General features: G+C 38.0%; 1 protein-coding gene across 2 annotated transcripts in view; it reads left to right on the top strand.

Annotated features, from left to right (window-relative positions):
* The window catches only part of PPP3CA (protein phosphatase 3 catalytic subunit alpha), a 168,840-nt gene that overhangs the window by 114,800 nt on the left and 27,585 nt on the right, over positions 1–26,455 (top strand). For both annotated transcript variants that reach the window (XM_030239117.2, XM_050974208.1), the window contains exons 3-8: positions 5,546–5,670; positions 12,476–12,587; positions 13,782–13,927; positions 15,857–15,996; positions 22,391–22,468; positions 24,252–24,346. In XM_030239117.2, coding sequence (XP_030094977.1) covers positions 5,546–5,670; positions 12,476–12,587; positions 13,782–13,927; positions 15,857–15,996; positions 22,391–22,468; positions 24,252–24,346 — 696 coding nt within the window. The remainder of the gene's footprint in view (positions 1–5,545; positions 5,671–12,475; positions 12,588–13,781; positions 13,928–15,856; positions 15,997–22,390; positions 22,469–24,251; positions 24,347–26,455) is intronic.

The following is a 26,455-nucleotide window of genomic DNA, read 5'->3' as shown; positions in this document are numbered from 1 at the left end:
TGTTGTTCAATAGACTTAGTATAACAAACATTTATATTAAAGCTCATTATGTTGAGTCTTGTACTTGTTTTCTTTGGAAGAGTTACTTAGTGAGCTGTCTACATGATTCTGACCTTAATTTCAGTAAGTAATGAAATCTGCAAGTTCTTTAAACAGCTCACAAACAGGAACAGAATTGCATGGCAATGAAACAATGCATGTAACTTAACCACAGACTTTGTGTCTTGAGTTGCCCTTTCGTGAGCAGATGCAAATAAAAATTTCTGGAGTTACTTCTTTTATTTTGTACTTCTTCCTTGTTGTTCTCCAGAAAATAAAGAAGAAAATTGCTCTTTCTTTAGTGATTAGGAAAAAAAAAAGGGACTGAAACTGTGGCGTTCTGAACATTTCATATTGCTATGGCAATATATAATATTACTCTGACAAACTTCATTGAAGCTGTAAGGTTGTAATCGAAGACATGTGACCCTTATATGTAACTTTGTTATTAAATTTTGAGGAAAATCAGAGCCTTCTGGTTAATAGTTGAACCCTTCAAAAACAGTGCAGCGGTTGTTCTCGAAGCACATGAGAATTTCATGCATATAGCTCTTGCTGAGAATTTCATGCATATAGCTCTTGCAGTTCTTTTCCCTCATGTTTATGAGTTTTCTGAGGAAGCCCAGTCTTTGACAACTGAGCTGCAGAAGCTCGTTTAGTTGATTTTGCTTTGCCTTTGTCTGCCCACTCCTTCCCACTTGGCTTCTTCACTTAGCCTTTTGTAACTTTTAATTCCTTCAAACTCTTTGCCTGGAGGAATGTTTAGGGCATACTTCTCATTGGACTTGCAGCCTCTTTACCATCCATCTGTACAAGTGACCAGCCACAATTCTGCTCAGACACGTGCAGGTTTACGTGATGCCATTGTTTCTTTGTCAGTAAGGCTTTGTAAGTACCAGGTGTCTTTGCAAAGCAGTAAACTCTTGGAAGCACGTGCTCACTAATGGAATGGTAAGTGGCTAAATGCTTCCAAAACATTGTACAAAGCAACCTCCTTTGGGATTTGCAGTCTGCATCCTACAATGTAACTCAATAGGGTGTTTTCCTCCCTTAGGTATTTTAGTATTGTGTGCTGCTTTGCTCAAGCACAGTCTCTTGGAACTCAGTGCAAAAACATCTCCAGCTCAGTGAATGTAAAGAACAAGTGATCAAGTGGTGGATATTATTCCCTACACAGTGGTTTAAAAGATATCTTTGCTAGATTGTTGTTAATTGTCATACATGTATGAGTTCACAAATGTTGCTTGTGGAGCTGGTGAGAGAGTGTTGCCTGCTCCTAATACCTATGGCATTTGAAGATGAGAATATAATCTTGTGATACATGGAATGAAAATTTACTTGAAACAGTAACTATATTTTACTAACAGCCTATTATACTACACCAATTAAGTATGAACGTGATAAATGAGAAAATAAGTGTGGCATATCCAAACTTTTGCAGATAGAAAAATTTTTAAATGACAGTGTTTAACGTAGTGTGAATATAAATTTTGTTCTTTATGTCCATGTGGAGTGGGAAACCATATAGAATAATCTTTGGACTGAGTTTGTACCTAGTGAAGAGCCTTTAGTTATCTGAAGGAGGGTATGTGAAGAGCATTCACAGACTTTTTATTTGTGCCAATAGACATTGCACTCTAAATCACTGTTATACCACTCTGTCATCTATAAATAAACTGGCAAATGCACTGCTCAGCTTCAAATTTCCTTCACTGCTAGTACCACTTGAAATCAGTGGTACCTGTTTCGATATTGCTTGTTCTTTGACGTAAATCAAAGAAAAATCCTCACAGTGAAGCCATCAGAAACATAATTTAATTTGTATTAGGATGACAAAAACATTTCTCCTGTGTCTCACCATGTCCAATTTCTATTTTTATAATAGAATGGTATTTTATAGACAGCTAAATTGGAAAAAATCTGCTGCTATGGGTAAAGGTTGTGTAGTGGATCAAAATACCCATCATAACAAGTAGAAATAGCTGCTGAGAAACATGATTTCTCAGGAATTGCAAGGGCAATCCTGTGAACTTGAATCTTGTGAAGGGGCCCATGTCTTCCTTGAAAACTTCCTCAGCAGATATAGATTTCTAAGGAGGCCACAAACAACTCATGTTTCTCAAATTTTCTGATTGTACCAGCAATTACTTTTTTGGAGATTGAGATAGTAGTTTCGGAAAACTTAAAAATTTCTTTACATTTAAAATATTTCTAGTGTGTTATGCAGTTCTGGAACTTGCTGCCCTGAGAGTTTAGGTAGGATGTTGACAGGCTCAAATAGACAAATTCTTAAGCAACAAATTTGATGCCTGAACTGACCCTGGAAATAGTGAATAGAAAAAGTTTTGTTGTTCTCAGCTGGCAATTTTAGAATACAAAGGAAATTGAAGAGCACTGGGTAAATTAAGTAGTTCTGTCTTCTTCAGGGAGAAGAATTTGCTGTTAGATTCGTTTGTTATTATAAATTAATGAGTGTACAAAGGACGTGACTTGATGGCACTTCTGTGAAATCATTGATATTGGATAGTATGTGAATTCCTCCTCTGGATTTTTTTTTAATATGAACACAGCTGCTTTTAATGTTAATCCTGCACACGTAGAAGCCATGCTTTACGTTCCCTATGTTCATAGTTAAAATCCATAAGTACATTGATCCTGGAGATGGTCATTAAAAATTGAATTTCCTGCGTTACTGTGCTGGGGATTTTTTGATAATTAGTGATGATACAATGTTGATACATCTTTGCATGTGTTGTTTAATAGTCAGAGCTCCAGTACTAAAAGAGGGCCTGCACAGGTGTAACAAAACAGGGTGTGTCTGGCAAAATTTACAGGAACAACAGATTCAATGCTAATACTTGTAAGAGAGTAAACCTGAGTATATAATAACTAGTGTGCTTTCAGTTTTTTTTTTTCTTGTAACAAGAAGGACGAGGGTAGTGGACTCAGCAGTGTGGCGTGGATATGGAACCTCTCCTGTGGGCTCTTGGTGGGACAGCACTGCAAGTTCTTTCTTAGTGATATGGAGCTGCAACATGACATGGAGATTATGCTAGAATTATTGGCTGGTGGATGTTTCTGCCTTTTTGAATGGAAATATAGTGCGGAATCTCTTGTGCCCCCACCTAATGAAGGATAAAGCACTGATTCAACTGCCTGAGAAATCTTCCAGATCTGAAGTTCATAGGAATTTAGAGTTGGAAAAGAAAGGTGACAGAACTATAGCTTTGGAAGCAGTTGCAGTTCTTTTCAAATGATAATTGAGCATAGTAGTGTATGCTTGCAAAATTGCCCCTTTAATTCATTGGTAAATCAAGCTGTTTATCAGAATATGAGTGTATGGGTCTTACATTACAAGGACATTTCAAGCCTATACATGCAAACCTGGAAAGTGTAAAGTCTGTAAACTATTCCATCCTGTTCCAGGCAAAATACTAATTGAAATAACTGTATGTAGCATTGTCATTTCCCAGTAGGAACTCTGAGATTTGGCCATAATAAATTAAACCTCAATGCTAACTCTTTGAGCATCTTCCTCTCTCTGCTTTTACCTGCTGAGTTTAAGCTTCTCTTTTGGAACCTACTTTAATTGACAAGGTTAGTTTTGAGTGCTGGGCTTTAAAACTTTCCATCTTTGGGGGGGGGGGGGTTTGTTTTGTTTTTCCTGGATACATTTCAGCATCTATTGCTAAGTATAAAAGAAGTAGGCTGCTCTGTGCAAAGTGCCTAGAATATCTATCAAGTACCCATTTTCGAGACCAATTCAGACTTTTGCAACTTGTGGGATTGCAGAGCTTTGCACTTTTTATTTCTGTCCTGTACACTTATTTGCACACTGCTTTTCTGACTTGTGATAAATTCAGGGACATGCATGTCCTTGCAAAAAGCTTTCTAACCTTTCTGGTTTCTCTGTAATGGGCCCTGTGTATTTACGTGTTCACACATCTGCATATCCCAAAAAAAAAAGGTCTATTTTCTTTGTGCTTTAAGTGAAACAAAAAAAGTTAAATCCTTTTAAAAATTGGTAAATCTTGTTCAACTTCAGGTTTTTGCAGTTGGAGCAAATGGGGGCGGGCGATAATTGGTAGAGCTGTACAGTTATGTAACTAAAAGCTTTTCTGCTGCAAGTTAGGAGAGCAGATTGCCTGGCCATCAAATTGTGACACGTGTTTTTAATCTTCCCACAGTGTCCATGCAGAGGAGTACAGTCAAGAAATGTGCATTGGTTTGGTAGATTAATGTGTTCAAATAAAGATGTTACCAAAAAATTTCCTTTGGGGTACAAACATTTTTTTAGAGAAACAGTGATGGTGTCATACCACTTGGGGATTTAAATAGTATTTATTTGGCATAATTAATGGCAGATATTATTCTTAGGTTGAAATTGTAATTGCTGTTGGCTTTTAGTATGAAAGTTGTCATCTAAAACTCACACTGGGGGATCAACTGGTAAAAAGATTATACAGTATATCACAGTGGTGATAAGATAAAATATGCTATTTTCTGGGAAAAAATATCATGCTACTATCACAGAAGAATGGTCAGCTAGCCTGGAATCATGAATTGTCAGCAATTTCACATAAATATTCATGCAAGCAGTGACTGAGATATCAGTGGGTTTTTTCTGTACCCAGAAAGGTGGGTGGTTGGTTTGGTTTGGATGGGGGTTCTTTCTGGCTTTTGTATTTAGTTTTTCTTGATGCAATGACACTATATGGATCTTAGTGTATACATTCAGGGAAAAGTGATACAAGCATAAAACTATAATGTGAACTTGACTGAGATGAAAGACAGCATGTGAACACTTTGCACTGGGAGTGTGTTGGATTTGGTGTTGCAGCTGTTGTATATAGTCCTTTTGTATCTATATGGAGTTGTGACTTCAGCTTCTCCAAGGCATGTTGACAAATGTGAGGTTTGCTTATCTGCAGTGGAACAAAGGCATTATCTGAAAGAGAGCATCTAAATTTTAGTTAAGGTGGGCTGCTGCTGCATGTTAAGGCCTATCTTGGACCCTTTGTTTTCTTCAGTTACTTGAAAATCACCCATAGAGTGTGAAAATCAAATTGTTTTTATTTTTTTTGGGGGGGTGGGGGGGGAAGAGGGTTTTAGGTCCAGTTTAAACAGTACCAGTCAGGGCTATTAACATCACCTTGGTTAAGAATCATTGCCATAAAAGCTCCAGGCTTGACCTTAAATGGGATGTGTGTTGGGGAAGTTATCTTTTGAGTAGAAGAAACAAAGCAGGTTTTGACACTGCATTCTTAGGCATCCATGGGGTTCTCCAAAAGCATTGCCTGCCTTCTTGCAGATGCTAGAAATCCCCCACCAGGGAGTTTGAAGTTTCACAAGAGAGCAGAGCCAAACTCTTCCCCTGAAGGCACAGACTCTTAAACTGTTTAACTAGTGAATGATGCACAAAATTGTCATAACACATCTTTGGATTGTGTGTACCTAAGATGATTTTTGCATGGTGAATCTAAATATTGCTCCTCTTCTGTTCTAGTTTGTGGAGACATCCATGGTCAGTTCTTTGACTTGATGAAACTGTTTGAAGTGGGAGGTTCTCCTGCCAACACGCGGTACCTCTTCCTGGGGGACTACGTGGACAGAGGGTACTTCAGCATTGAAGTAAGTTTCCAATTTCTGGGTTTGGGTGCAAAATTGCTTGCAGCATGTTTTTTATATTTACCATCATGTCTTAACTAGCTCAGGAATACTGAGGCTCTTCACAAATACCATGTTAATGTTGCTGGTGGTGTTCTTATAAAGGTTGCTTGGAATCCAGCCAAATCCCACTATATCTGTGCTGGAAAGCTGACACAGAATGGTGCTAACTAGTGGCCATCTAAATATTGCACAGAAGGCAGCATGCTCTGCAGCTTGCAAAAGCTAAATAGCCTGAGTAGATGTGAGCTATTAAAAAAGAGACATAATAGAAAAAACTTCACCTGTGACCCATAGTTTAGTTTGACTTTTAGGCTTATTTGATCTGAGTTTCCTGGATGTGGAATTTTAGGAGAATGGAAGGACTAGATGAGAGGTAAATGGGACAAAAAGCCAGCACGCAGCATGCTGTGCTGGAGAGAATGAGTTCTGTTTAAATATGGCATGCAGGAGTGCATGATCTCTGGCTTTTATGCAGCACTTGAATCCACAGAGAAGTGATGCACAAGTGCCCTGTTGGTGGTGCTGAGACCTGGTGTGGTCTCTCCAGGTGAGGCCATAGAGTGTGGAGGTCAAATGGCCTCTTTAGCTGGCTTGTGAAAGAAGCTGTGTCCTATCCAACCTGCCAGCTTTGACTAGAAGTGAGTCAAATGCCAAGCCGAAATTCTCTGTTCCAGTGCTTGTATAGCAAACTAGATGTTTTCTTCTATCCTGTGTTATTGCTTGATTTTACAAACTGACAAGATGAAGTGCACAACTACTGAATAAAACCTGATGTGGATTTTTTTGTCTAGGTTATAGCTGATCTAATCATTGAACAGTCAGTCAGAAATCCTTGCTGAACTCTTGATCTTTTCTGTGAAAAGGTCTGACTTGAAGTCCCTGAGTCAGGGCAGAATGCCCATTACCTATTGGAAGCAATATAGATCCTATGATACATGTCTGTGTGTCTGTGACCAAATTAGATGGCATCATGTGAGAGCACACCCGCTGCTGTTTCATTCTACATCCCACATTGAAGTACACTGTTGCCATATTGGTATACAAGCATATAAGGCCAAGCAGCTGAGTTATGTGTTTGGCAAACAGATCAGTGTATTATCTTGCCAGTGTAATGTTTAAAGTAAGAAGTTTCTGAAAAATTAGATTAGATAAAACTACTTTTGCTTTTTTATTTCATTTTAAAACTTCATTTCACGTGAGCTGGTAATCACTGCTGTGGGTTGTCATGCTGGATTGCTTGGGGAGGGTTGGGAAGGAGGAGCAGGAAGAGCTTCACAGATTTAAACCATTGTGCAGCTCTGTCTTGAACTACCATTTTTGAGTTGTGCTAACCTCATTCATGTCTCCTGCAGTCTTTGATTGAGACAAGATGTGTCTGGAAGAGGAAAGTTTTGTATTCACATCTATATACGTAGGCTTTTAATAAAAGAAATAGAACAGCTTTCAAGTGCTTCTCTGACAGTTTACCAAAATCTGTTCCAAAATCTATTACCAATTAAAGAAGTAGCAAGCCATATGAAACAAAGAAAACAGACTATGTATAGGCAATAATCCCCTTAAAATCTCTCATTTAGCAATCTGTGCATACATACTTAGCAAATTGTGTTCTGAATGCAGTTTTTCCATTCAGGAACATTGCTTTTTCACTGGAAGCAGTATTAGCTTCCACCAGTGCCAGGGAAATATCTCAGCTGTCACTTATATTATTTCTTGTAGGTTAGGTTCTCAAATCACTACTTTTTTTTTTTGGTCACATAACTGATTTTCCCCACCTGTCACCTTGATTAAAGATTATCTTTGAAAGGAAAGCAAGTTTCTGTTTCATAAGTGTATTTAGATGTAGAGTTGTGCATTCAGGCATGAACTCAGCACAATAAATAGTGACAAGGAAAAGAAAATTGTGAAGAATGCAACTTGGCATTTAGAGGGAGAAGATATTTCTGGTGGAGAAGGGGACCTAAGTACATAGATCAGGCACCAACTCTTGTCAGTACTTTGTGCTGGGGAAGTCATGCTGGTAAACAGCCCTAGCCTCAGTCTGGCCTCAGCTACCATGCCAATCACATAGTGACCTTTCTTCCATCCATCTGCTGGCTTCCCTTTCTGCTGTGGAGACAGGAGAGTATGGCAGTTCTGGGGTCTTTCCAAAAGAATTAAGTGGCTGGTCTAAGGTACTAATCATGAGTAATACAAGCTTTAAAAACATTCCCCTTGATTGCTGTGTGATCTCTAGTGTAAAAGTGACACCATTGAGCTTAGACCGAGCTGAGTTCTGATAGTGGGCGAGATAATCCTTCTCTGTGGGCTGCAAAGCATTTGGGATTCTTCTGGCTGAAAGGTACTACATAATGCAAGCTATTATCATTAAGAACAGAGAAAGAAATTGCATAAGTAGGTGGAAGGCATTTGATAATTCAGAGGGAAAAAGAGAAAAGTATTTGTATAAGGCACTCAGCAGAAATGTCGGTCCTTGCTCTCTAGAGCTTTTGATCCAAGGGCTCAGTTCTTCATGTGCATGCTCCGTTTTTACTGCTGTTAGCTTCACTGAGTGAAGGGGGTGTGTGTTTTGTGGTTTTACATTAGCTCTAAGCAATGAGTCAAAGGATGAGAGACTGATAAAGAAGTTCCAACAGGTAAAGTTCAAAAATGTCAAGTTGTAAGTAGAATGAGACAAGGTTTCTTGGCACAGACAGAATCTTTATTCCATATCTGCGTTCTCTTTTCCATTTGACCTTTTGTTAGAACCTGGGCATTTCTTCACTTAAAATAACAAATTTCTGCAGTTTAATACAGTGCATTTGTTTATCAGTTATACATGGCTGTATAACTGCTAACATTTCCCTCTTGTGCTTGTGCACTGTTCCAGGGGTTTGACTCCAGAGTAGAAGAAACCCCTTAGTCTTCACTTTCAAATAAGTTTTGTGGTCACGGAGAGTCAAAACCCAAATGATCAAAACAGAGGGCTATTTTTAAATGTAAAGAATAGTTAGAGCCTAAGTGGTTCTGCAGGAATAGGTTGTAAGGGAGAATGACTAATCTCTCTACCTAAGTCTGAAAAGTCTTTTTTGAAAAGCAGACAAGTGCTGTGCAGTATAGGGAGGAGTGTACGTATAGGCTATTTTTCATCACAGTCTTAGGAAAATTACAGAGTAAGAACCAACTACAGTGCACTAATAATAATAATAATAATATGTAAACCAACTGTTGGAGTTATTTTCTTGCTCATTCCATATAACAGCATGCCTTCTTAGATGTCACTTGACCATCGTAAGGTATGTAGTGATCATTTTTGGCAGAGGAAAGAGTTAAAAGATGGAGAATTGAAACAATGTTCAGAACTAACAAAAGTGGAGTTATGTTTTAAGGTTCAGAACATGCATACATTTTCCTTCCTGAATGCACAGACTGACATTGCAGAAGGTGAAATTGGTGTTGTGGTATTTCCAGCAATAGCAAAGTGAGGTGTTTGGCATGAGTCTGGAATTTGACCACTGGACCTTATGCCAAAAAGCATCTGGCACTTGAGATCCTTCTGAACTCAGTGAACTGTTGGAAATTAAATAGGGTCTCCCAAGAAAAGAATTACACATAAATAAATTTATGTTAGTAAACAGTGGGTGAAGTTAACGCTGTTGACATTGTGTGTTTATTATCTCTCAAGTCTCTGTGAACTTTTGAGGACTTCATTGGAAGAATAAACACCTTTCAACATTGTCTTTACTGTAGTGTATTAATGTTTTCCAGTAAAGAGCTTGTTTTAAAATAATTTGGGCTGATCAGGAATACTTCACCAGTGAAGTCAATAGCTTTTTTTCAGTTCTCTTAAAGCAAGGAAAATCCTAGGACTTTAATTATCCTGAATTTCCTTGCTGTTTTCTTCTGTAGACCAGTAGCAAATACCTTTCTTCATAGCAACAATTTGCATGGTGTGAGATCTCATTTTTGTACGGCATTGCTCCTCAAAGCTGTGAAAATTCAGTAACTCAGCAAATTGACATTATTTTTGTATGTATTAGATTCCCAGACTGGAACATCTAAACAAGTAAGAAAAAAAAAGATTTACAACAGGGAAGCAGTATTATGAAATACTTAAAGACTTTAAGCCCAGATTTTCAAAAGGGCAATTTATCATAAATATTTTGTTTTCAGTAAGAATTATGTGCAAAGCACTGGTAGGAAAAAAAATCAAAACCAGAATGTTTGCTCATGATTTGTTGTTTGGACATAAGGTTTTTTGTATGTAAAAATGACTGTAAGTTGAAAAGCCATGAAAATCATTGCCCTCGTATTTGCTCTTTAGTTTGCATGGAAAAAAATCTTCTAATTAGTTCCTATTTACTATTACAACATTCCTTCACTGAACTACTGAAAAGAAAAGGGAGAAAATTAAAGGAATCATCTGAACAAAATAAACCTTTGATATAGTGGTGCTGAAAATAGCACAAAATGTGAATAGTGGGCTTATGTTGCTTGAATAGTGGCAGAGAAATAGAACTTTCTAGGCTGTATTGATTCTCTGTTATCTTCTGTCTGGTTCTCATGAGTACTTAAAAGGAAGCAGAGAAAAAAAAATACGATAAGCAAATATAGAGCAATCAACCTGTAAACAAGTACCTAATGCCAAAAAGTCAAAAATACCATCTCTCCTTATTTTCCTTGCTTTCCAGATCTGGACAATATTTTAAATATGGAGTGTGCGCTTTAATCTTGAGAGCTTTCGGAAAATTAAAAACTTAACTAGGGCAATGTAAACCACTTTAAAAAAATAGCTGTTATATCTAATCATGGATCATGCTTTTCTAACCATGTTTTGGCAGGATTAGAAGCTCTAAGGTAACTCGGCTAGGACTTTAAAATCTGGAGCTTTCCTTGCATGGAAGGAAATGAGGGTGTCACGTTAGACTTCTTGTCTCCCAACATTTACATCAAATTTTTGCAAGTGTCAGTAAGTTTGAAGTGGAATGTTCTGGAAATTCTTGGAGCAATGGAGGAGTTATCATCAAAGAGAGAGAATTGCTCTGGTGGTGTGGACAAGTTCAGGTTTCTTGGCCCATGGGAGTGAAACCCTCAAACCCAAGTCTGCTGGAGTTTACACAGAGACAGAAAACTTTCTCCACCCACACCCTTTGGTTGTTTTGGGCCACCACAGATGATTTCTGTGACCTGACACCATAATTCCGTGCTGGATTACATTAGCATCATTTCTCTGGCATTCTGGCATCTCTTCTTGCTTCCTGCAGTGGCAATAGCGCCAGGGAGGTGGAAGAATTGGCATGAGCTGGGAGGTCTCCCATGTGTTTCCAAGAGGGAGAATTAGTTTTACAATTCCTCGAGTATACTGCCTGTATTTTTGCTGTTTTTCTCTGTCTGTACACCCTCTGAGTAGAAGAGCTGAAATTACAGAGAAAGGACTGGCAGAGCATTCAGATGTTTACATGTAATAAATTCAAGGCAACAGGTAGTAGTATTAAAGTCCTGCTGCTGTGTGATTATCTATGGATAGTGTGAGTACAGCCATTAAAATATTGAATCCCTTCATCTTTTCCTCTTTTCCTTCTAAACTGACTGAGTAGCAAACAAGGGATCTGAAATCTACATGTTGAGATGATTAAATTTGCTATTCAGCTGTTTTTCAAGACACTCTGAATTGTATACCTCACACTATAATGTAGAGGCATTGCATTGACAGCAATGCTGTTGTGGTTCTAATCTGAAACCATAGAGTACATTGTGAATTTGCAATCTATTGATTATTAAGCTAAATTAAAGGATTTTTTTCCCCAGTAGAACAAAGAGGAGTGTTAGGAAGTAATTGTAAATGAAAGAGGGGTTTTTTGACACCTTGTACAGCATTTTAGCAGTTCATGGTTATATAAGCAAGGAAAGGCTGGAGGAAGAACCATTCATACAGTTTTTCTAGCTTTCTAGTTTTTGAGAGGACATTATGGTCTGTACAGTGTCCCTGCTGGCCATGGGCTCATCTCATGGGATGAGTGCATCTTATTTCCATCAACTTTCTTGGAGCTGTGAGTTCATTTTCAAAACAAATATTTTTAATTGGGTGATTTAGAGAGGTCTGAGCAGATCTTAGCCTCTCCCAGTGTTTTTTTTTTCTCTTTAAAAACATGTCTAGAAGAAATGTCATCTCAAATAGAAATCTTTAGGAAAGAGAAAAGCCATTGTAAAAGCTTTGTAGTAACTTTATTTAATGTAAGATCTTTGTGGATCTTTTCACCCCAGTTTTATGTAGGGAACAATGCTAAGTGAAAAATGAACAATCTCTCATGAAAAAATTGTGTAATTCTGGAAGCTGAGGTATTTCCTGAAGTGTGAGTTAAATTGTTCTGAGGCAAATTTTCCTTAAGCCAGGAAATGCGGGTCTTCCGGTGGAATTGTTTCCAGGGGAGGTTTCTGGCTAACCTTGCAGGTGGAGAGTGTGCACTTCCTTCTAGGGATGCACAGCAAATGCTGGGTGTGAGAGCTGGGGCTGCTGGGGGCAGCCTGACACGGCTGGCCAGGGAGGTGCCACTCAGCAAGGAGTGTAGAACTCTGACAGAATATACCCACACGAGTTTCAGCCAGTCCAGGCTGAAGTGCAGAGAAGTGTTTGAGTGTAGCATGGGAAGAATGAAGTTAATCAGTTGAAAATAAATGCTTTGCACAGATGACTTTTACTTTTTCTGCTAGTTTTTTGTGATGGAGGGGAATGTAAATTGTTCTGTCATTAATTATGAATTCTAATTTTCTTTCTTCTTCTGATTCACAGTGTGTGCTGTACTTGTGGGCCTTGAAAATCCTTTACCCCAAAACACTGTTTTTACTTCGTGGGAACCATGAATGTAGACATTTAACAGAGTATTTCACATTTAAGCAAGAATGTAAGTCTATCTTACCTTTCTCCTCTTAACTCCTTTTTAGCAACCTTATTTGTTATTTTGCAGATATTTGATACTGGTTCACTATTAGTAAATTTTCATGTACTTTTCATGTTAAATGCCATTAATTTTAAATGGTAATCCCTGTTCCCTGAGGGGGCAGTCACCTCCCAGTTGTGTGGAATGGAAGGGCTTAGATCCCCCAGATCTGAGTGTGGGAGAATCCTGGGGTTGCTCTGGGTCCATCTGAGCCGGGATGCTCTCGGTAAGCCAGTACTGCTGCTGATGCTCCTGGCAGCAGCCTGGCAGGCAAAACCTGCCAGCACACCAGCCCTGGCACCTCTGACAGGTTCCTGACTGCTAGTCAAGGAGGACCTTGTCTCACTGGGTCTCATCTCATGGAACAGGAGAAAAATGCAAGAAATTTTTATTTTCTTTTTCCTTTAGGTGTAGCATTTTCACATTTGCCCTGTGTGGAGGCTTAAACTTTTCAATATGCTCTTTTGATATGAATTCCTTTCTGTGTTGCAAGAAATGATGCAGTGACATATATAAAAGCTTATTAGATGTAGACCTTTACCTGCACAATGAAGGGTTTTTTTCCCTGTGACACTGTGAGATGAAACTATTGCCATAAGTCTGTGTTTTCTCTTTACACTGGGGATAAAGGAAATGTTAATTGGCTTGAAGGCTTCATGGTTTACTGAGTTTAATATGCATATTGGTAAATTAACATTTCAGCTTCATTATTCCACCTCGTTCATTTCATAATGGCATTTCTGTAGATAATTAATTATAAGGGACTGGGCTAAAGTTCTGACTATTTCACAGAGAGTATATTGAGTGAAAATGACAGTAACCATTCAGCAGATGTTTGCTCTACAGATTTCATACTGAGTAGAAATGGTAGACTGTAATGGTATATTCAGTCATTTATTTACATTTTTTTAGAAAAAAATATGAACATTTTTTATTAATTTCACATCAGAACAGGAATAATTTTTCAGCAGTGGATTCCTGAAGATATTTTTGTATTAAGCAAAAGTTTGGGTACATTCCTCAATACCAAAGAGAAGAAGTTTGAGATATTAAGCATAATCCTTTTTCCTCTTAAATACTGATGGGAGATACTAAGCGTAATCCTTTTCCCTCTTAAATACTGATGGCACTTTCTGTTACCATCTCAATTTTTAAAAGGTAAAATCAAATATTCAGAACGTGTATATGATGCCTGCATGGATGCCTTCGACTGCCTTCCCTTGGCTGCTCTGATGAACCAACAATTCCTGTGCGTACATGGTGGCTTGTCTCCCGAGATCAACACCTTAGATGACATCAGAAAAGTAAGTCTTGGAGGTATTACCTGTTTGCACAATGTGAGCCCCCTCTGACAACTCCTTGTGCCTTGTTAAGTGCTTTCTTGGAGAAGATGGAAAAGATCTCTGGAAGAACCTCACAATATACAAAGATGTAACAAAAAAGGTCATATGATTGCAATGAATATAGTTGATATTTTCTTAAATAGTCAAGAGCTTAATTCTCAATAGGTCCCACCATATTCTGAATAGTTCTGCATTTGAGTGCCCAGCAGATGGTCTAATTGAGGCTTAATAAGTTCATGCTTGTTGTACCCTTATGTTCTGAAAAGTTTCTCAGAAATCTCATGGAAGTTCAGAGAACAATATCAGACAGCTTTTTCACATAATCCAGTGTTATTGCATGTTATCAAGGATTAATTTTTTATTCACATGTTTTGTAGAAGAGATCTCAGTCGATATTTCTAGGAAGGGCTATTTAAACCATTCATTCTTAGTGTTCCCAGAAAAAAAAGCCTTCTTGTTTGCTGTTTGACACTTGGCAAACATGGATATGTGTTTCTGGGCTTTCAGGTTAGTGAAGGGTAATTTATATTCTGAGGTTAATTTGTAGACTACTAAGAAACAAATATAGTTAAAAAAAACCAAACAATTGAGCCAGTAATTACATGTTTTGGTTTAAAAGCAATTAGCTTAAGATATTAACTGCACTTTAAAAAAAATACTGAATGCAAAGTTTTGTTTCTGAGGTAAAGGTTCACTATCTCAGTAAACAAAAATCCTCTGCATAAAAATTAGCTGGCTCTGCAACAGCATAATGGCAGAGTAAAGTTGTTTAGCTCTCAGATTCTAGATTAGGTTCATTAACACCTTCCCTTCCCCCTGCCCAACCCAGCAGGTTTATTTATCTTTGGCAATCAGCAGAAATTAGGTTTGCATATTTATGAATTTTTGTTTAAATGAATTGTAATTACATAAGCATTAATTGGAGAGGGCTGAAATAAGAGGTGTAGATATGCTGTGAATACGTCAAGATGAGAACACAAAGGTAAAATTGTAGAGGTCTCTTTCTAAAACTTTAGGTTGAAAATTTACAACACCCATTTGTTCTCTTTGAATTTTGTGTTTTTGTTAAGGGGAGAAGGTATTTACTAGCTACTGAATATTTTACTTGATCTTTCTGGTCAAAATAGAGAAAATTTTGGACTATGAGCATTGTTCATACACCATCTTAACAGGGCTGTTGTTATATGAAAGAATTCTTGAGATAATACATGATGCTATTATGTTAAAGAGTTCTTGTAGGAGAATACTGGTTTTTAAATTTTTTTATTTTGCTATACTTCATCTTATTTGTGGTATGATTCTATGTAATTTGAAGTTTTAAATACCCATAGGAAGACCAAAAAGAAAAGTTTTTAACTTTCTAATTAGGGTTGAGATTACAGGAGCAACAGGAATGTTACACCAACATGCTGTAATGCAGAGATATTGTCTTGATATTTAGATACATTTTTTGTGAAAATGTACATAAATCTAAATGGGAACTTGCTTTGAAATAACTACTGTATTTTCTTGGGGTGCCCCACTTACATAAATGTAATGTTTTAAGGTTTGAAAAATCATGAAGTACAGAAATATTATATTCTCCCTTGTCCACTGGAATGCTTGCAAAAACCAGTAGAAAGGCAAAAAAAGAGTGAACAAAAATTCATGTAGAATGGGAATCCACTGTATCTCTTAATTTTCACTAAGATCTGTTCCTTTTATCCCTGTCAATGTTTGCAAGGATTGCTTTGCTGTTACTCAAACTCCATTGCTTTAAAGCTGAAGAACAGATTGCTATGAGTCTCTTGTTTGTCTGCTCATGGAATGAAAAATAGTAATTTTGCTTCATTGTTTCTGTGATACATAGTTGAAAGAAGTTAGTATTTCTTTGTCTCCTATTTTTCTTAGTTAGATCGATTCAAGGAACCACCTGCATATGGACCTATGTGTGACATCCTGTGGTCAGACCCATTGGAGGACTTTGGAAATGAGAAGACTCAGGAACACTTCACTCACAACACAGTCAGGGGGTGCTCGTACTTCTACAGGTGATTATTACTACTTTAATAGATTTCTGTTGGTGAACTGCTTCTGGTTTTGCAGTATAAGTGTTTGCTTGAACCTTGTGGCACTACTTAGGTAATTAGGCCTTTTTATCTGCAGGCTAGCCTTGTTTTCAGAAAAATTCTTGCTTGCTTTATTTGAATCTCTTCTGTTATGCCACTCTGGGAAAACTCTAAATCACTTAATTTTATTCAGCAAAGCCTGTGTATTTTGCCCCTGTTCTTGTAAGATAGAGAATGCATGCATCACTTTTAAAAAGGGGTATGTAACTGCCTTTCTAGTTTGAAAATTGAAACTTAATTTCTAATGAAAGATGCCAGCACTGAAAAACTGATTACCTATTGTTCTGCAGGGTAAATAAAAATTGTGATTTCCCCCACAGAGGTACTTTTTTTTTCTCTCAGTTTGATCAAACTTTTTTTGTTTGTTTGTTTGGAAGCAGTTCTTCTTAAGAAATTCAGTATTTGAAGAGCATTTGTTAAATGGGACTTAGCAATACCTGAAATGCAGAAAAGTGCCTGTAACATTCCTGCAGAAACATGTATGTACCATCCCCTGGCAGTCTGGGGATTTTAATGAATTTGGGTGCTTTTTTTTATTGTGGTAGTTAAGAATAACATACAAGGACACCAGAGCAGCAAAACTAGAAGGGGAGGAGGTTAAATGGCAAAATGAGCAGTGTATTCAGTGAAATATTAATTTAAAATCCATTTTTGTTCAGAAGAAATGTGAAGATGTTATTGAAATGTTAAGAGGTTGTTGAACATTTGAAGTGAAGCAGTTCTGCCTCAGCCCATGCTAGTTACACACAAATCTAAGTTTTCTCAGCAAACTCAGATGAAGGGAGGAATCCAGCTCTTTCTCTTGCCGTAGAAAATCCCACCTTGACCACTGTAGCTGTGTAGTAACATGTCAAAAGTAATTCAAGGGCTTCCACCAACAACCAGGTGACAGAGCCGCTGGAATCAACCTCCTTGTTGGCAACATTATCAGGAAGGTGGCAGATGGTTTGATGTTCAGAAATGAGATTTCTGGCTCCCTTCTCAGAGCCCTGTTGCTGCAGCATGGGGCCAGTGAAGAGCAGAGCAGTTGGCTCTGCAGCCTGGGCTCCCACCTCCGGTGGGCAACTCCGGCAGCCGCGCTCAGGTCCGTGACATCTGGGAGGTGCTCCATGGATGTGTTTGGGCTCATCATGGAAGGGATGGCACACTGCTGCAAACAATTGATCACTGCAGAAATGGGCTATGACTGAGGAGTAAAATCATTGCTTATCCTCTCAGCAGCAGCAGCAAATGCTGGAGTGTACCTGTGACTCGCAGGTACTGCACACACAGAGTAATGGTGATTTCCACTCGTGAATAGCCTGGAAGACATGGCTTATGCTTAAATACAGAGCTGTTTATATACTGGGAAAAGTTCTAGATTTTAGGTTGGGGTTTTTTTCAGAGGTCTACTCCATAGAGTTGCCATAAAATTTCTTTAATATATATACCAGTTTCCTCCAGAAAATGTATCAGACCTAGTCTGTGTCCTGACATGTATTCAGAAAAGTGCATTTTCAGGAGACAGGAACTATCCAGAAGACAGCTAATTATCAGGTCATGTGAGGGACATATAACTGCTTGATGATTCAGTCAAAAGGCTAGCTTGGAATCACATTATCTGAGTTTATATAAGAGCAAGCATTCCTTTTCAAAGAAGTACCTAGTTGCCCTGGAAGATTACTAATTGCTCACCTAATGGTAATACCTGGTATAAAAGGTATCCATCAGTGTGGAATGTCTAATTTTCCTTGCCTTTTCTACTTACTTCCTGAATAAAGGAACAAATTTCCCTGAATAGGCACCTTGGCTTGTAAAGGAAGGACGGAATTACTCAGTCCTCCTTCAAGAATGCCTCTTAGTAGAATGACTGTGTTTATTCTTCACTGCATAAAATTTCTTAAGTTTCTTCTGTCATTTCCAAAATGGGAAGTTAAAAGATAGCAATGAGAATTTTGAATGAAGGTGAGGAAGATTTCAGTCATGCCTGTGAATCAGTGGAAGGATTTCTAGCTGATTAAGGTCTCCTAATAAATTGCAGGAAATATCTGTAATAAATAATTTTTTTATTAGAGATGTTCTTTATAATGACAAGTTGCAAGTTACTTTGCTCTGACTTAAAGTTATTTCCTAATACAAAGATGCTGTGAGGAAAATAACAGTAATGTGGCTTTCTAACTGTGCATGCACCATGTTACCTGGACCTTCCATCTCAGAAGTGCATGAAATCCTCTGCATTCAGCCAAAACCCATTTGTGAAATGTTGGGCATTTCTATGAGAAAGTGTAAAGACTGTAGCTTACAGTGGTCTGACAAGCAGCTTCTCTCTGTATTTCTTACATGATCACTCTCATACAGCCTATTGAATTTCAAACTGATCCAGTATTTCTTCAAGAAATGTCCCTTTATGTAAGAGTTCTTGAAACTGCTTTGGTTAGGTGTAAAATGTCAGATCTTGAAACCAGAGGCATAACCTGTCATTTAGTGATGTAAAGAATAGTCTGATTTTTCGGAAGTGCTCAGAGTCAACACTTAGAGCACACCTTTAGCATCTAGCAGCCTTTTGTACTGTGGATTGTCAAAGCCAGCGTGAAATGTTAACTGTGGAATATAAGGAATTAATGAAATATGTTAAAGTTTCTGTACCCTAAAGAGAGCAAAAAGTGCTAGGGATGGGATTTCATTTTCCCTTTCGGAAGTTTAAAATTGTATGTCCTTTGTAGTCATGGTCATGCTCGATGCAATTTTGTGAAAAAGTAGAAATCATTAATGAAATGCTGGTTGTTTAAATTGTTCTTTTATTATGAGTTAAGCTTTTCTTTCATCCATACCCAAAATAATGTTGTGTTCAGTGTATATTATAAACAAGAGGGAATTAATTTGTCCCAGAGTGATATTAGACCCACAGGCACACAATTTTTCAGCTGATCCAGCCAGTAAAGAAGTTTTCCTGTTTACCAGATTATCTAGTTCTTGCCTTGAATTTTTCTAGCAAATATTTATTTGCACTTTGCAATTTGTACTGATCTTGCCAATGACTCTTTGCACTTCTTTCATAAGCAAGTGGTGCAGTAGCTCTCAGGCAATTTTGTAAGAAACAGGTTGGACACCAGGAAGAACTCCTTCACTGAAGGGGTGGTCAGGCATTGGAATGACTGCCCAGGGAGATGCTGGAGTCACTTTCCCTGGAGGTGTTCAAGAAACCCTTTCCAGCCTTGGATAGCAATGAAATGGTCCAACCTTGCAGATACTCTGGGGTAGAGTTATAATTTTGGCCCTACAAGCACGTGATTTCATTGGTGCACTTGACATGCAAGTTAAGTTTGTCAGTATGCAAAGATTAAAGAAATATCTGCTGAAAGCTTTTGAAGACTGTAGATGTTTCAGCTCAGGGTGGGAGGCACAGTTGTATCATTTTTTTTTTTTTAATTGCATTTTAAACAGATTCTTTGGCCCACTTTTCTACTCTTCTTTCTCCCAGACCAGAAGCTTTTTGCTGCCCTCACATTGTCTGCCCAGATGTTCTGGTAGAATTGCTTGTGTGCTCCATCAGGCCTGGGAAAGCATCCAGTTTTGAAAGAACGACTCTGCAGAAAAAGACGTGTTTATTTGTTCTAATGCAGTTCCCTGTTCCACTTCCCAGTGCAGCTCTGCAGACAGCACAGCTAAGAGCAAGGAAAAGCTGGTGGAAAGGGATGTTCTGAGAGTTCCTTAGGACACAGCAACAAAGCATTTGCCTTTGGAGACTCAAGTGCAAGGCCAATGGATTTTGCAGGAAACCTATTTTATATGTGCATGTAATGTTACAGAAGCTCTTTGGACTAAAATTGAATGTTCTCTTTTGAAAGAAGTGCTTGTGCCTCTCTTTTAATGGCATGATGAGGGACATGAAAAAAACTATGTTAATTCCATCTGTTTTTTCCAGTTGTTGGTGGAAAAACAATTTGAAGACATTTGCCGTTTGTGTTCATGTTAGCAAAGTATTGCTTCTCTTTTAAAACTGCAGAAGTAATCAGATATCATGCAAAAGAGACCTCAGAACTAGAAAACTATGCATGAGGCATGTTAGTGAAAGAAGATGCCCAAGTAGGGAATATCACAGTCCCATAGTCCATGGGGAATAGCATCTCTCTAGCTAAGCAGAGGGGTGTTTTGATTTCTCTGTGAGTCACCGCTCCTCTGTGATTCAGCGTGACACATGAAGGCAGGAGGCTGGGTCGCTCTGGAAAAGCCTGTTGCGTGGGGATTTCTGTTTGTTTGTTTTCCCTCTTGGCCAACTGCTTTATTTCTGGCTCATCTGAGTTACAGTCTGGGCTCTGCAAAGCAGGGCAAGGAGGAGAGTGTTTCTGGAAGGGTAGCGCTCTGAAAAACTAGTAGGGAGTTTGATTGCAAGTCAGTCATTTTAATGAAAAATATTTGAAAAAAGATTTCCAAGCAGAAGTCATTTCTGTAAAATTTTGTTTCTGATGATTTCTGCCATAATGTCTGTTTTATTGGATCTTTGTGAGACTTTTTATTTTTACCAGCTTTTTAGGACATGCATTTCTGTGTTACGGAATATTGTTTAATCTAAAGTGAACATACTAAGGAAATGCTGGATAGCATATGTAATAGCTGCACATGTTGCAGAGTTTGCTACTCCCCAGCCTCTGCTTCAACAAGAAGCTCAAGAAAAATGCCTGCAAGCAGCTTTGCCTTTTTCAAAATAAAATATCCTGGTAGACTGCTCATGGGTTGTGGTGGTTTGGGTAATAGGGCAGCTGGTACATTGAAGGTCCCATGGTATTCACTTGTAAGAAAAGAAGGCAGGCAGATTCTTTTTTTGTAAATTTGCATGGAGCACTGTGTGATACCTCTGCCTTTGTACGTGTGTGCCTTGTAGAATCAGCCAAATTCTGCTAGCAGAACTCTTATTTTCCACAAATTTATGAAGAACAAGATAATTAAGCAATAAAAAACCCCACCACTTTTGTACTTGAAATGGAAAGAAGAACCTATCATATCTATTTAGGAGCATTTTTTACCACTTCATTATGTCTTCTTTAAAAGTAGTACTTAACACTGGATGAAAAGAATAGTATGGAAGAAAAAAAATGTAATAGCCTAGGCATTTTGAGCAGCTGCACTGATAATGAACATAATCAACTGTCTATCAGATTTTCGTGATAGACCCCAGTTTTCAGAAATTAATGTAAAAATTTCCAAATAAAATGTACCATAAGTCTGCATTTAGTCACAATTAATTATGAAAAGAAATGTATGCAAATCAGTTCTCATTTGCCAGTGGTTTGAATGGCAGCCTGTCAGCATTTGAGATCATTGCAGTTGCCAAAATGTTACCCCACGTAATTTGGGAATTGCAATGGTTTTATAATGGCAATCTTTTTAGACAATTCCAAATACCAGACCTGCATCTGAGAATACATGCTAGGTGGCTCAAGTCCAGAAACAGCAATGCAGCACTCCACTGGGTTTGTAGCTGAAATGTTATTTGCAGCTAGAAGCTTCAAAATACTCAGGAAGGTTTGGAAGCAAGTAGTATCATTTCTCTTGGATAATCTAAAGGAAGATGATGTATTAGACTGGGGGAGGGGGATAGGTAAGTTTTCTTCTTTTTCATGCATGAAATAAGAAACTGATGGGGCTGTTAACTGATGGGGCTGATTGCAAGTGGGCTCTTAAGGTGAAACCCTGAAACCATGCCTGGGACAGCAGTTTTTTGTATAATGTATAGTTGAGTGTTTTGGGTTTTTTTTATCTTGCTCAGTATGTTTAGCACAGATGAATACAGTGAACACATTTTTGGGGTTTCAAAAGTCACAGGATTTTAAGCTGCCAAGGGGAAAGATAATTTGTTTATCAAGGAGATAAGGTTTAGGAATATAAACATCCCCAGTTTGAAGATTGATTTGCCTTTCTTTTTTTCTATCTCTTTCCCTCCACTTAACCACCTTATTTTCTGGTGTCCACAAACAGCCACTGCATACAGTAGCCAGTGGGTGAATTTCTCTGTTACAAGCAACTGCTGCATTACATTTTGCTTTTTTAGAATACATTAAATCTTAGATGAATAAAAGAAAGTACCTTTTTTCTGACAAGCCATTGGCTGATTGTTATGTAATGAATTGCAGTTTCTAGCATTCCTTTCCAAGCAGTCATAGAGTGGGATTTAAAAAGACACTGCTGGTGATGTTGTCTCTACTGAAATCTGCCTGCAGAGCAGGCGCTAATTTCATGAATGATGCACGTTTTATGATACATTTTTTGAAAGCTAGAGCTCTTTGTGCTGCTTCTGATAATGCCATAACAGGTGCTATTACTTTTTTCTTTCTAACAGTTACCCTGCTGTATGTGAATTCCTACAGCACAATAACTTGTTATCCATACTCCGAGCTCATGAAGCCCAGGATGCTGGGTAAGTATGTGTGGAGAGGGGGCAATAATAATAGTAATAATAATTATGGATAATGGCTTACCATTCCCAAACAGAGCACAAAAAGGAAGAGCAGCTGAGTGGGAATGAACTGGGATATATAAGTTGCAACAGCTCTCACTTTTTACTAATGCTACAAAAATACACACTGGCATTACAATGTCTTTCACATTATTATTAGTGAGTTACAAAATTTAATGAATCCTCATAGATGCCACTTACCTAACCTTAGTGATTTTAACTGATATAAAATGACCAAAATTTTTTTGATGCCAAACAATGTCAGACATGGAAAGAAAAACAAATTCATTTCAGAAAAAGGTTTGCAAATGTGCCAGAGTATTTTGACACACTGATTGCCATGATGCCAGAGAAGTGATTTGGCTCACAAAGGCCAGAACTGCCATCTTTTAGGACTTTCTAAGCTACCTGGAACTTTTGGGCCTACTGGTTTTACATTTCATTAAAAAAATTAAAATTGTGAAACTCTACAGGCACATAAATTTTTCTGCAAGAGTATAATTAATGAATTCAAGAAGTCTAAGTCATTGAATGCAAAAGCAGTCGAGGTCAAGCATCAGGTAGTGTTGATGGTTCCCTATGAAACTATTGTCATTATAAAGGTAGAATTTTTTATGCTGCTTTAAAAAATTATTTTTAAAATTCCTGTTATTTGAAGTGTACCTTACTTGTGAGATATTATTATTGTTATTATTGTGTTTGTTTGGAGGTAAAAACTTTAGCCAACTTGAACAGCAATAAAAGATAAACTAATGGCATTGTAGGACTAAGGTCAATATTCACTATGCATATTAAAAGCTATTCTGAATGTTTGAATTGTCATGACTTCCATATGGTAATGCAATTAAAAGCAAGCTATTACTATGCCAGAAATACCTCTCATGGAATACTCAAGGGTAATAAGATTTCATTTTCTTGTATTGCTTTCCAGTAAAGGGTGAAAATTAAAATTTTGTGGAAGAGATTGCATTTAAACTATTCAACAGTTTTAGTGCAACTTTTGTGGATGTTTGCTAAATTCTTAGGTTTCTTGTAGCTGAGGACTAGAGAGAAGTGTTTGGTGTACTTGTGTCTAAGTACTGTTTGGTTGCTTTCTTTCCAATTACTTGCAAGTTTAGTGCTTGATTAATTATTTGTTGGCCCAATAAGCCTTGCATTTTTCATGAGGCAGTAAGGTTAGGTAATGAAAACACACAGACATTAATAAACTGGCTGATAGAGTGAATAAGATCAGACACAGCACTGAAAGTATCAGGTGCCCTATTTCCCCTTCCCTTCTCACCCCTTCCATGTCCTCTGGCCTTGCCATGGCTTCCATGCCTGGAGAAGGCAGGCAGCAGGGGGCCCATGGGGGACACCCACTCCCCTTCTGAAGGCAGCACCCTTCCAAGGCCCCTGCTGGAGCTTGCTTCACCCACAGTCCCCTAGAGGGAAAGGCTGGCAATGTCCTGGGCACTGAGCAAATTCACAACAAATCCCACCTCTGGCTCACTGAATTTCAGACAGAGACACAACTTTCCAGCCTGGATCCCTGGTCATGTCACATGGTTATTATGAGAAAGTCTGCAGGAAATACTTCTTTGCAGTGGCTTTTAAATAGCTCATGTGGGTGTTTTTCAGTCTAGGCATGTGTTAACAGCCAGAGCCCTGATGTGCTAGGCATTTTTTGCACTTTATGTGGTCAGTGACAAATACACATTCAACACTGGGCAGTAATTAGTAATTATCTTCTCTTTCTTCTTAGATACCGTATGTACAGGAAAAGCCAAACAACAGGCTTCCCTTCGCTAATCACAATTTTTTCAGCACCAAACTATCTAGATGTATACAATAACAAAGGTAAGAATTGAATTCCTGTTCATGTCCAGTAGACTGTACTTCTGTGCACTCGAATATGTTGGTGTCTTTTCATTCCTGTATTTATCTGTTCATGCCCATTTTCTTCCTCTTTTATTAGTTCATGCCCATTCCACTTATTATATAATGCAACCCTAATTAAATTTGTTACAGGCAGATGTATGCCTCTGAAGATAACTGTGTATTTTAATATGCCTTAGGATATTCCTGTATTTTGACTGCAAGTTATTAAGTAAATGTTACACGGGAAGCAAAACTTAAAACAACTCTATTAATGAAGAAGTATATTAGAAAATGCTCTGGGTGAGATGTTTAGAGCCTAGTGTTCCTTGTAATTAATGATCTGTTCCTTGCTTCTTTCCAATAAAATTATTGGAGTTTGTATGTGCAAACTGTCTAGCCAATTAAACAGGTCATGAGTGGATAAAGCATGGGATGGATATCTGAGTTCCTTTACATTTTGGGGTTTTTAATTCTTGACCACTGAAATGTAGAAAATTAAATATAAATAGCCAAAAAAAAACCTAGAAAGGTTACTACAAAAATAAGAGTCACTGGTCACTGTATAAAAGCTCCACTGAATACAAATCTTTGCAGCTTCTCTGAATTTATTCATTTATTGCATTCCTGGAAATCTCTAATGAACTGGAAAAAAGAATCATGTTTCTAAAAGTTTTCTAATATACCTGTCCTCCTATATCTTGAAATAAGCAGTATGGTTTACTTTCTCCTAGTCCTCATAATGATAAAATTATTTATGTTTCTCTGTGAACAAAGTAAAATAATTCTTTCTCAATTATATTCTTGAAAGTTGCTCCCTTGCAAAGAGATCAGTTTCTCTTGCAAAGGGCTGTTTTTAATCTGGATGCTTGTTTGCAGAGGAAGCAAGCAATACTTCTTTTCAAACTTGAAAAGAAAGCTTTCTTCAGGCATCGTTTTATGTTATAAAATTTATAATCTAAAAGCTTTTATGCCATAAACTATGTAAGGGAAGGAAGCACTTCACTGCTAGATAATTGGGTTCGTACACCTCAGATTTCTCAATATGCCTGTTAACTTGGGGAAAATTAATATGTTATTCTGTAAAACCATGCAAGCAGAACTGTCAGTAGCTGCTTTTGTAAAAGTTAATGATGTAGGGGCTCTGCTAGCAACCCATAAGTGCAGGATGAAGTAAGGAATGTGTTCATTTTCTTGGTAGGATCATTGCTATTGGTGGAAAAGTGTGTTTACTCTCCTGGTTGGCTGCTTTGGGTCAAAGGCTGAGAGATCACAAGTCTGTACAAGGAAGGTGGTAGAAAGTGTTCACCTTTTGTTTCTTAGGCATGGAAGCAGTTCTGTGGAATGAAGGCAATGGGTGAATTGTGTGAAACCTTGTCTTGAAAGCAAATGTTAAAAGGAAAGCAATGATTCACAATGTTCAAAACCTTGATTTTGAAACCACAGAGTTTGGGTGGTAAAGAGAAGTGCCTCTCTATTATCTTCATTTCTAAAGAGAGGGTCATTTCCCTTGTTCCAGTTTGCTCCACTGTGGCAGGCAGGTCTTACATGTGGTGGAAAGCCTATTTTGATGGAAAGCTGTACACCATTTGCTGAGGGGTTATCTGTGGCCACAGCTGGAGCTGGTGTGCACTGCCAGCAATACCTGCTCAGAGTGAGCTCAGGCAAATCAGCACTGATGCCACATCAGTACCTGTGTGCCACTCCTTAATATATAACTTCTTGTAAATTCAGAGGCTGACCTTTAGCAGCTTTGTAATGGATCTCCATTGAGATTGTCTGCCTCCTTTCTCTCATTAGAAGTTTTGAGGCATTATTTCATGTGACTGATTGCATTGGCTCTTGGCATTTAAAGTACATCATGCATAGTTTATCATGCTGCATTGCTCATTCATCTTTATCTGGATAGTCTCTGGGTGCTTGCCTCCCTCTTCAAGGAAAAAACCCACTATCATGTAGAGTGAGTCCAAAACATGGCTACTTGTTGGCTTCCTTGGTTTGCAGCAAATAAATTTACTGAGAGCACAGTTTCTGACTGATTTCAGGAGAAAAAGGAAGGTATTTTCATCCAGAGGTGTTGTCAGGGCAGCT

Source organism: Serinus canaria, chromosome 4 (genome assembly GCF_022539315.1).
Source record: "Serinus canaria isolate serCan28SL12 chromosome 4, serCan2020, whole genome shotgun sequence".
Classification (NCBI taxonomy): domain Eukaryota; kingdom Metazoa; phylum Chordata; class Aves; order Passeriformes; family Fringillidae; genus Serinus; species Serinus canaria.
The sequence above is the reverse complement of the archived record's forward strand: the minus strand, read 5'-3'. Positions and strand labels throughout refer to the sequence as shown.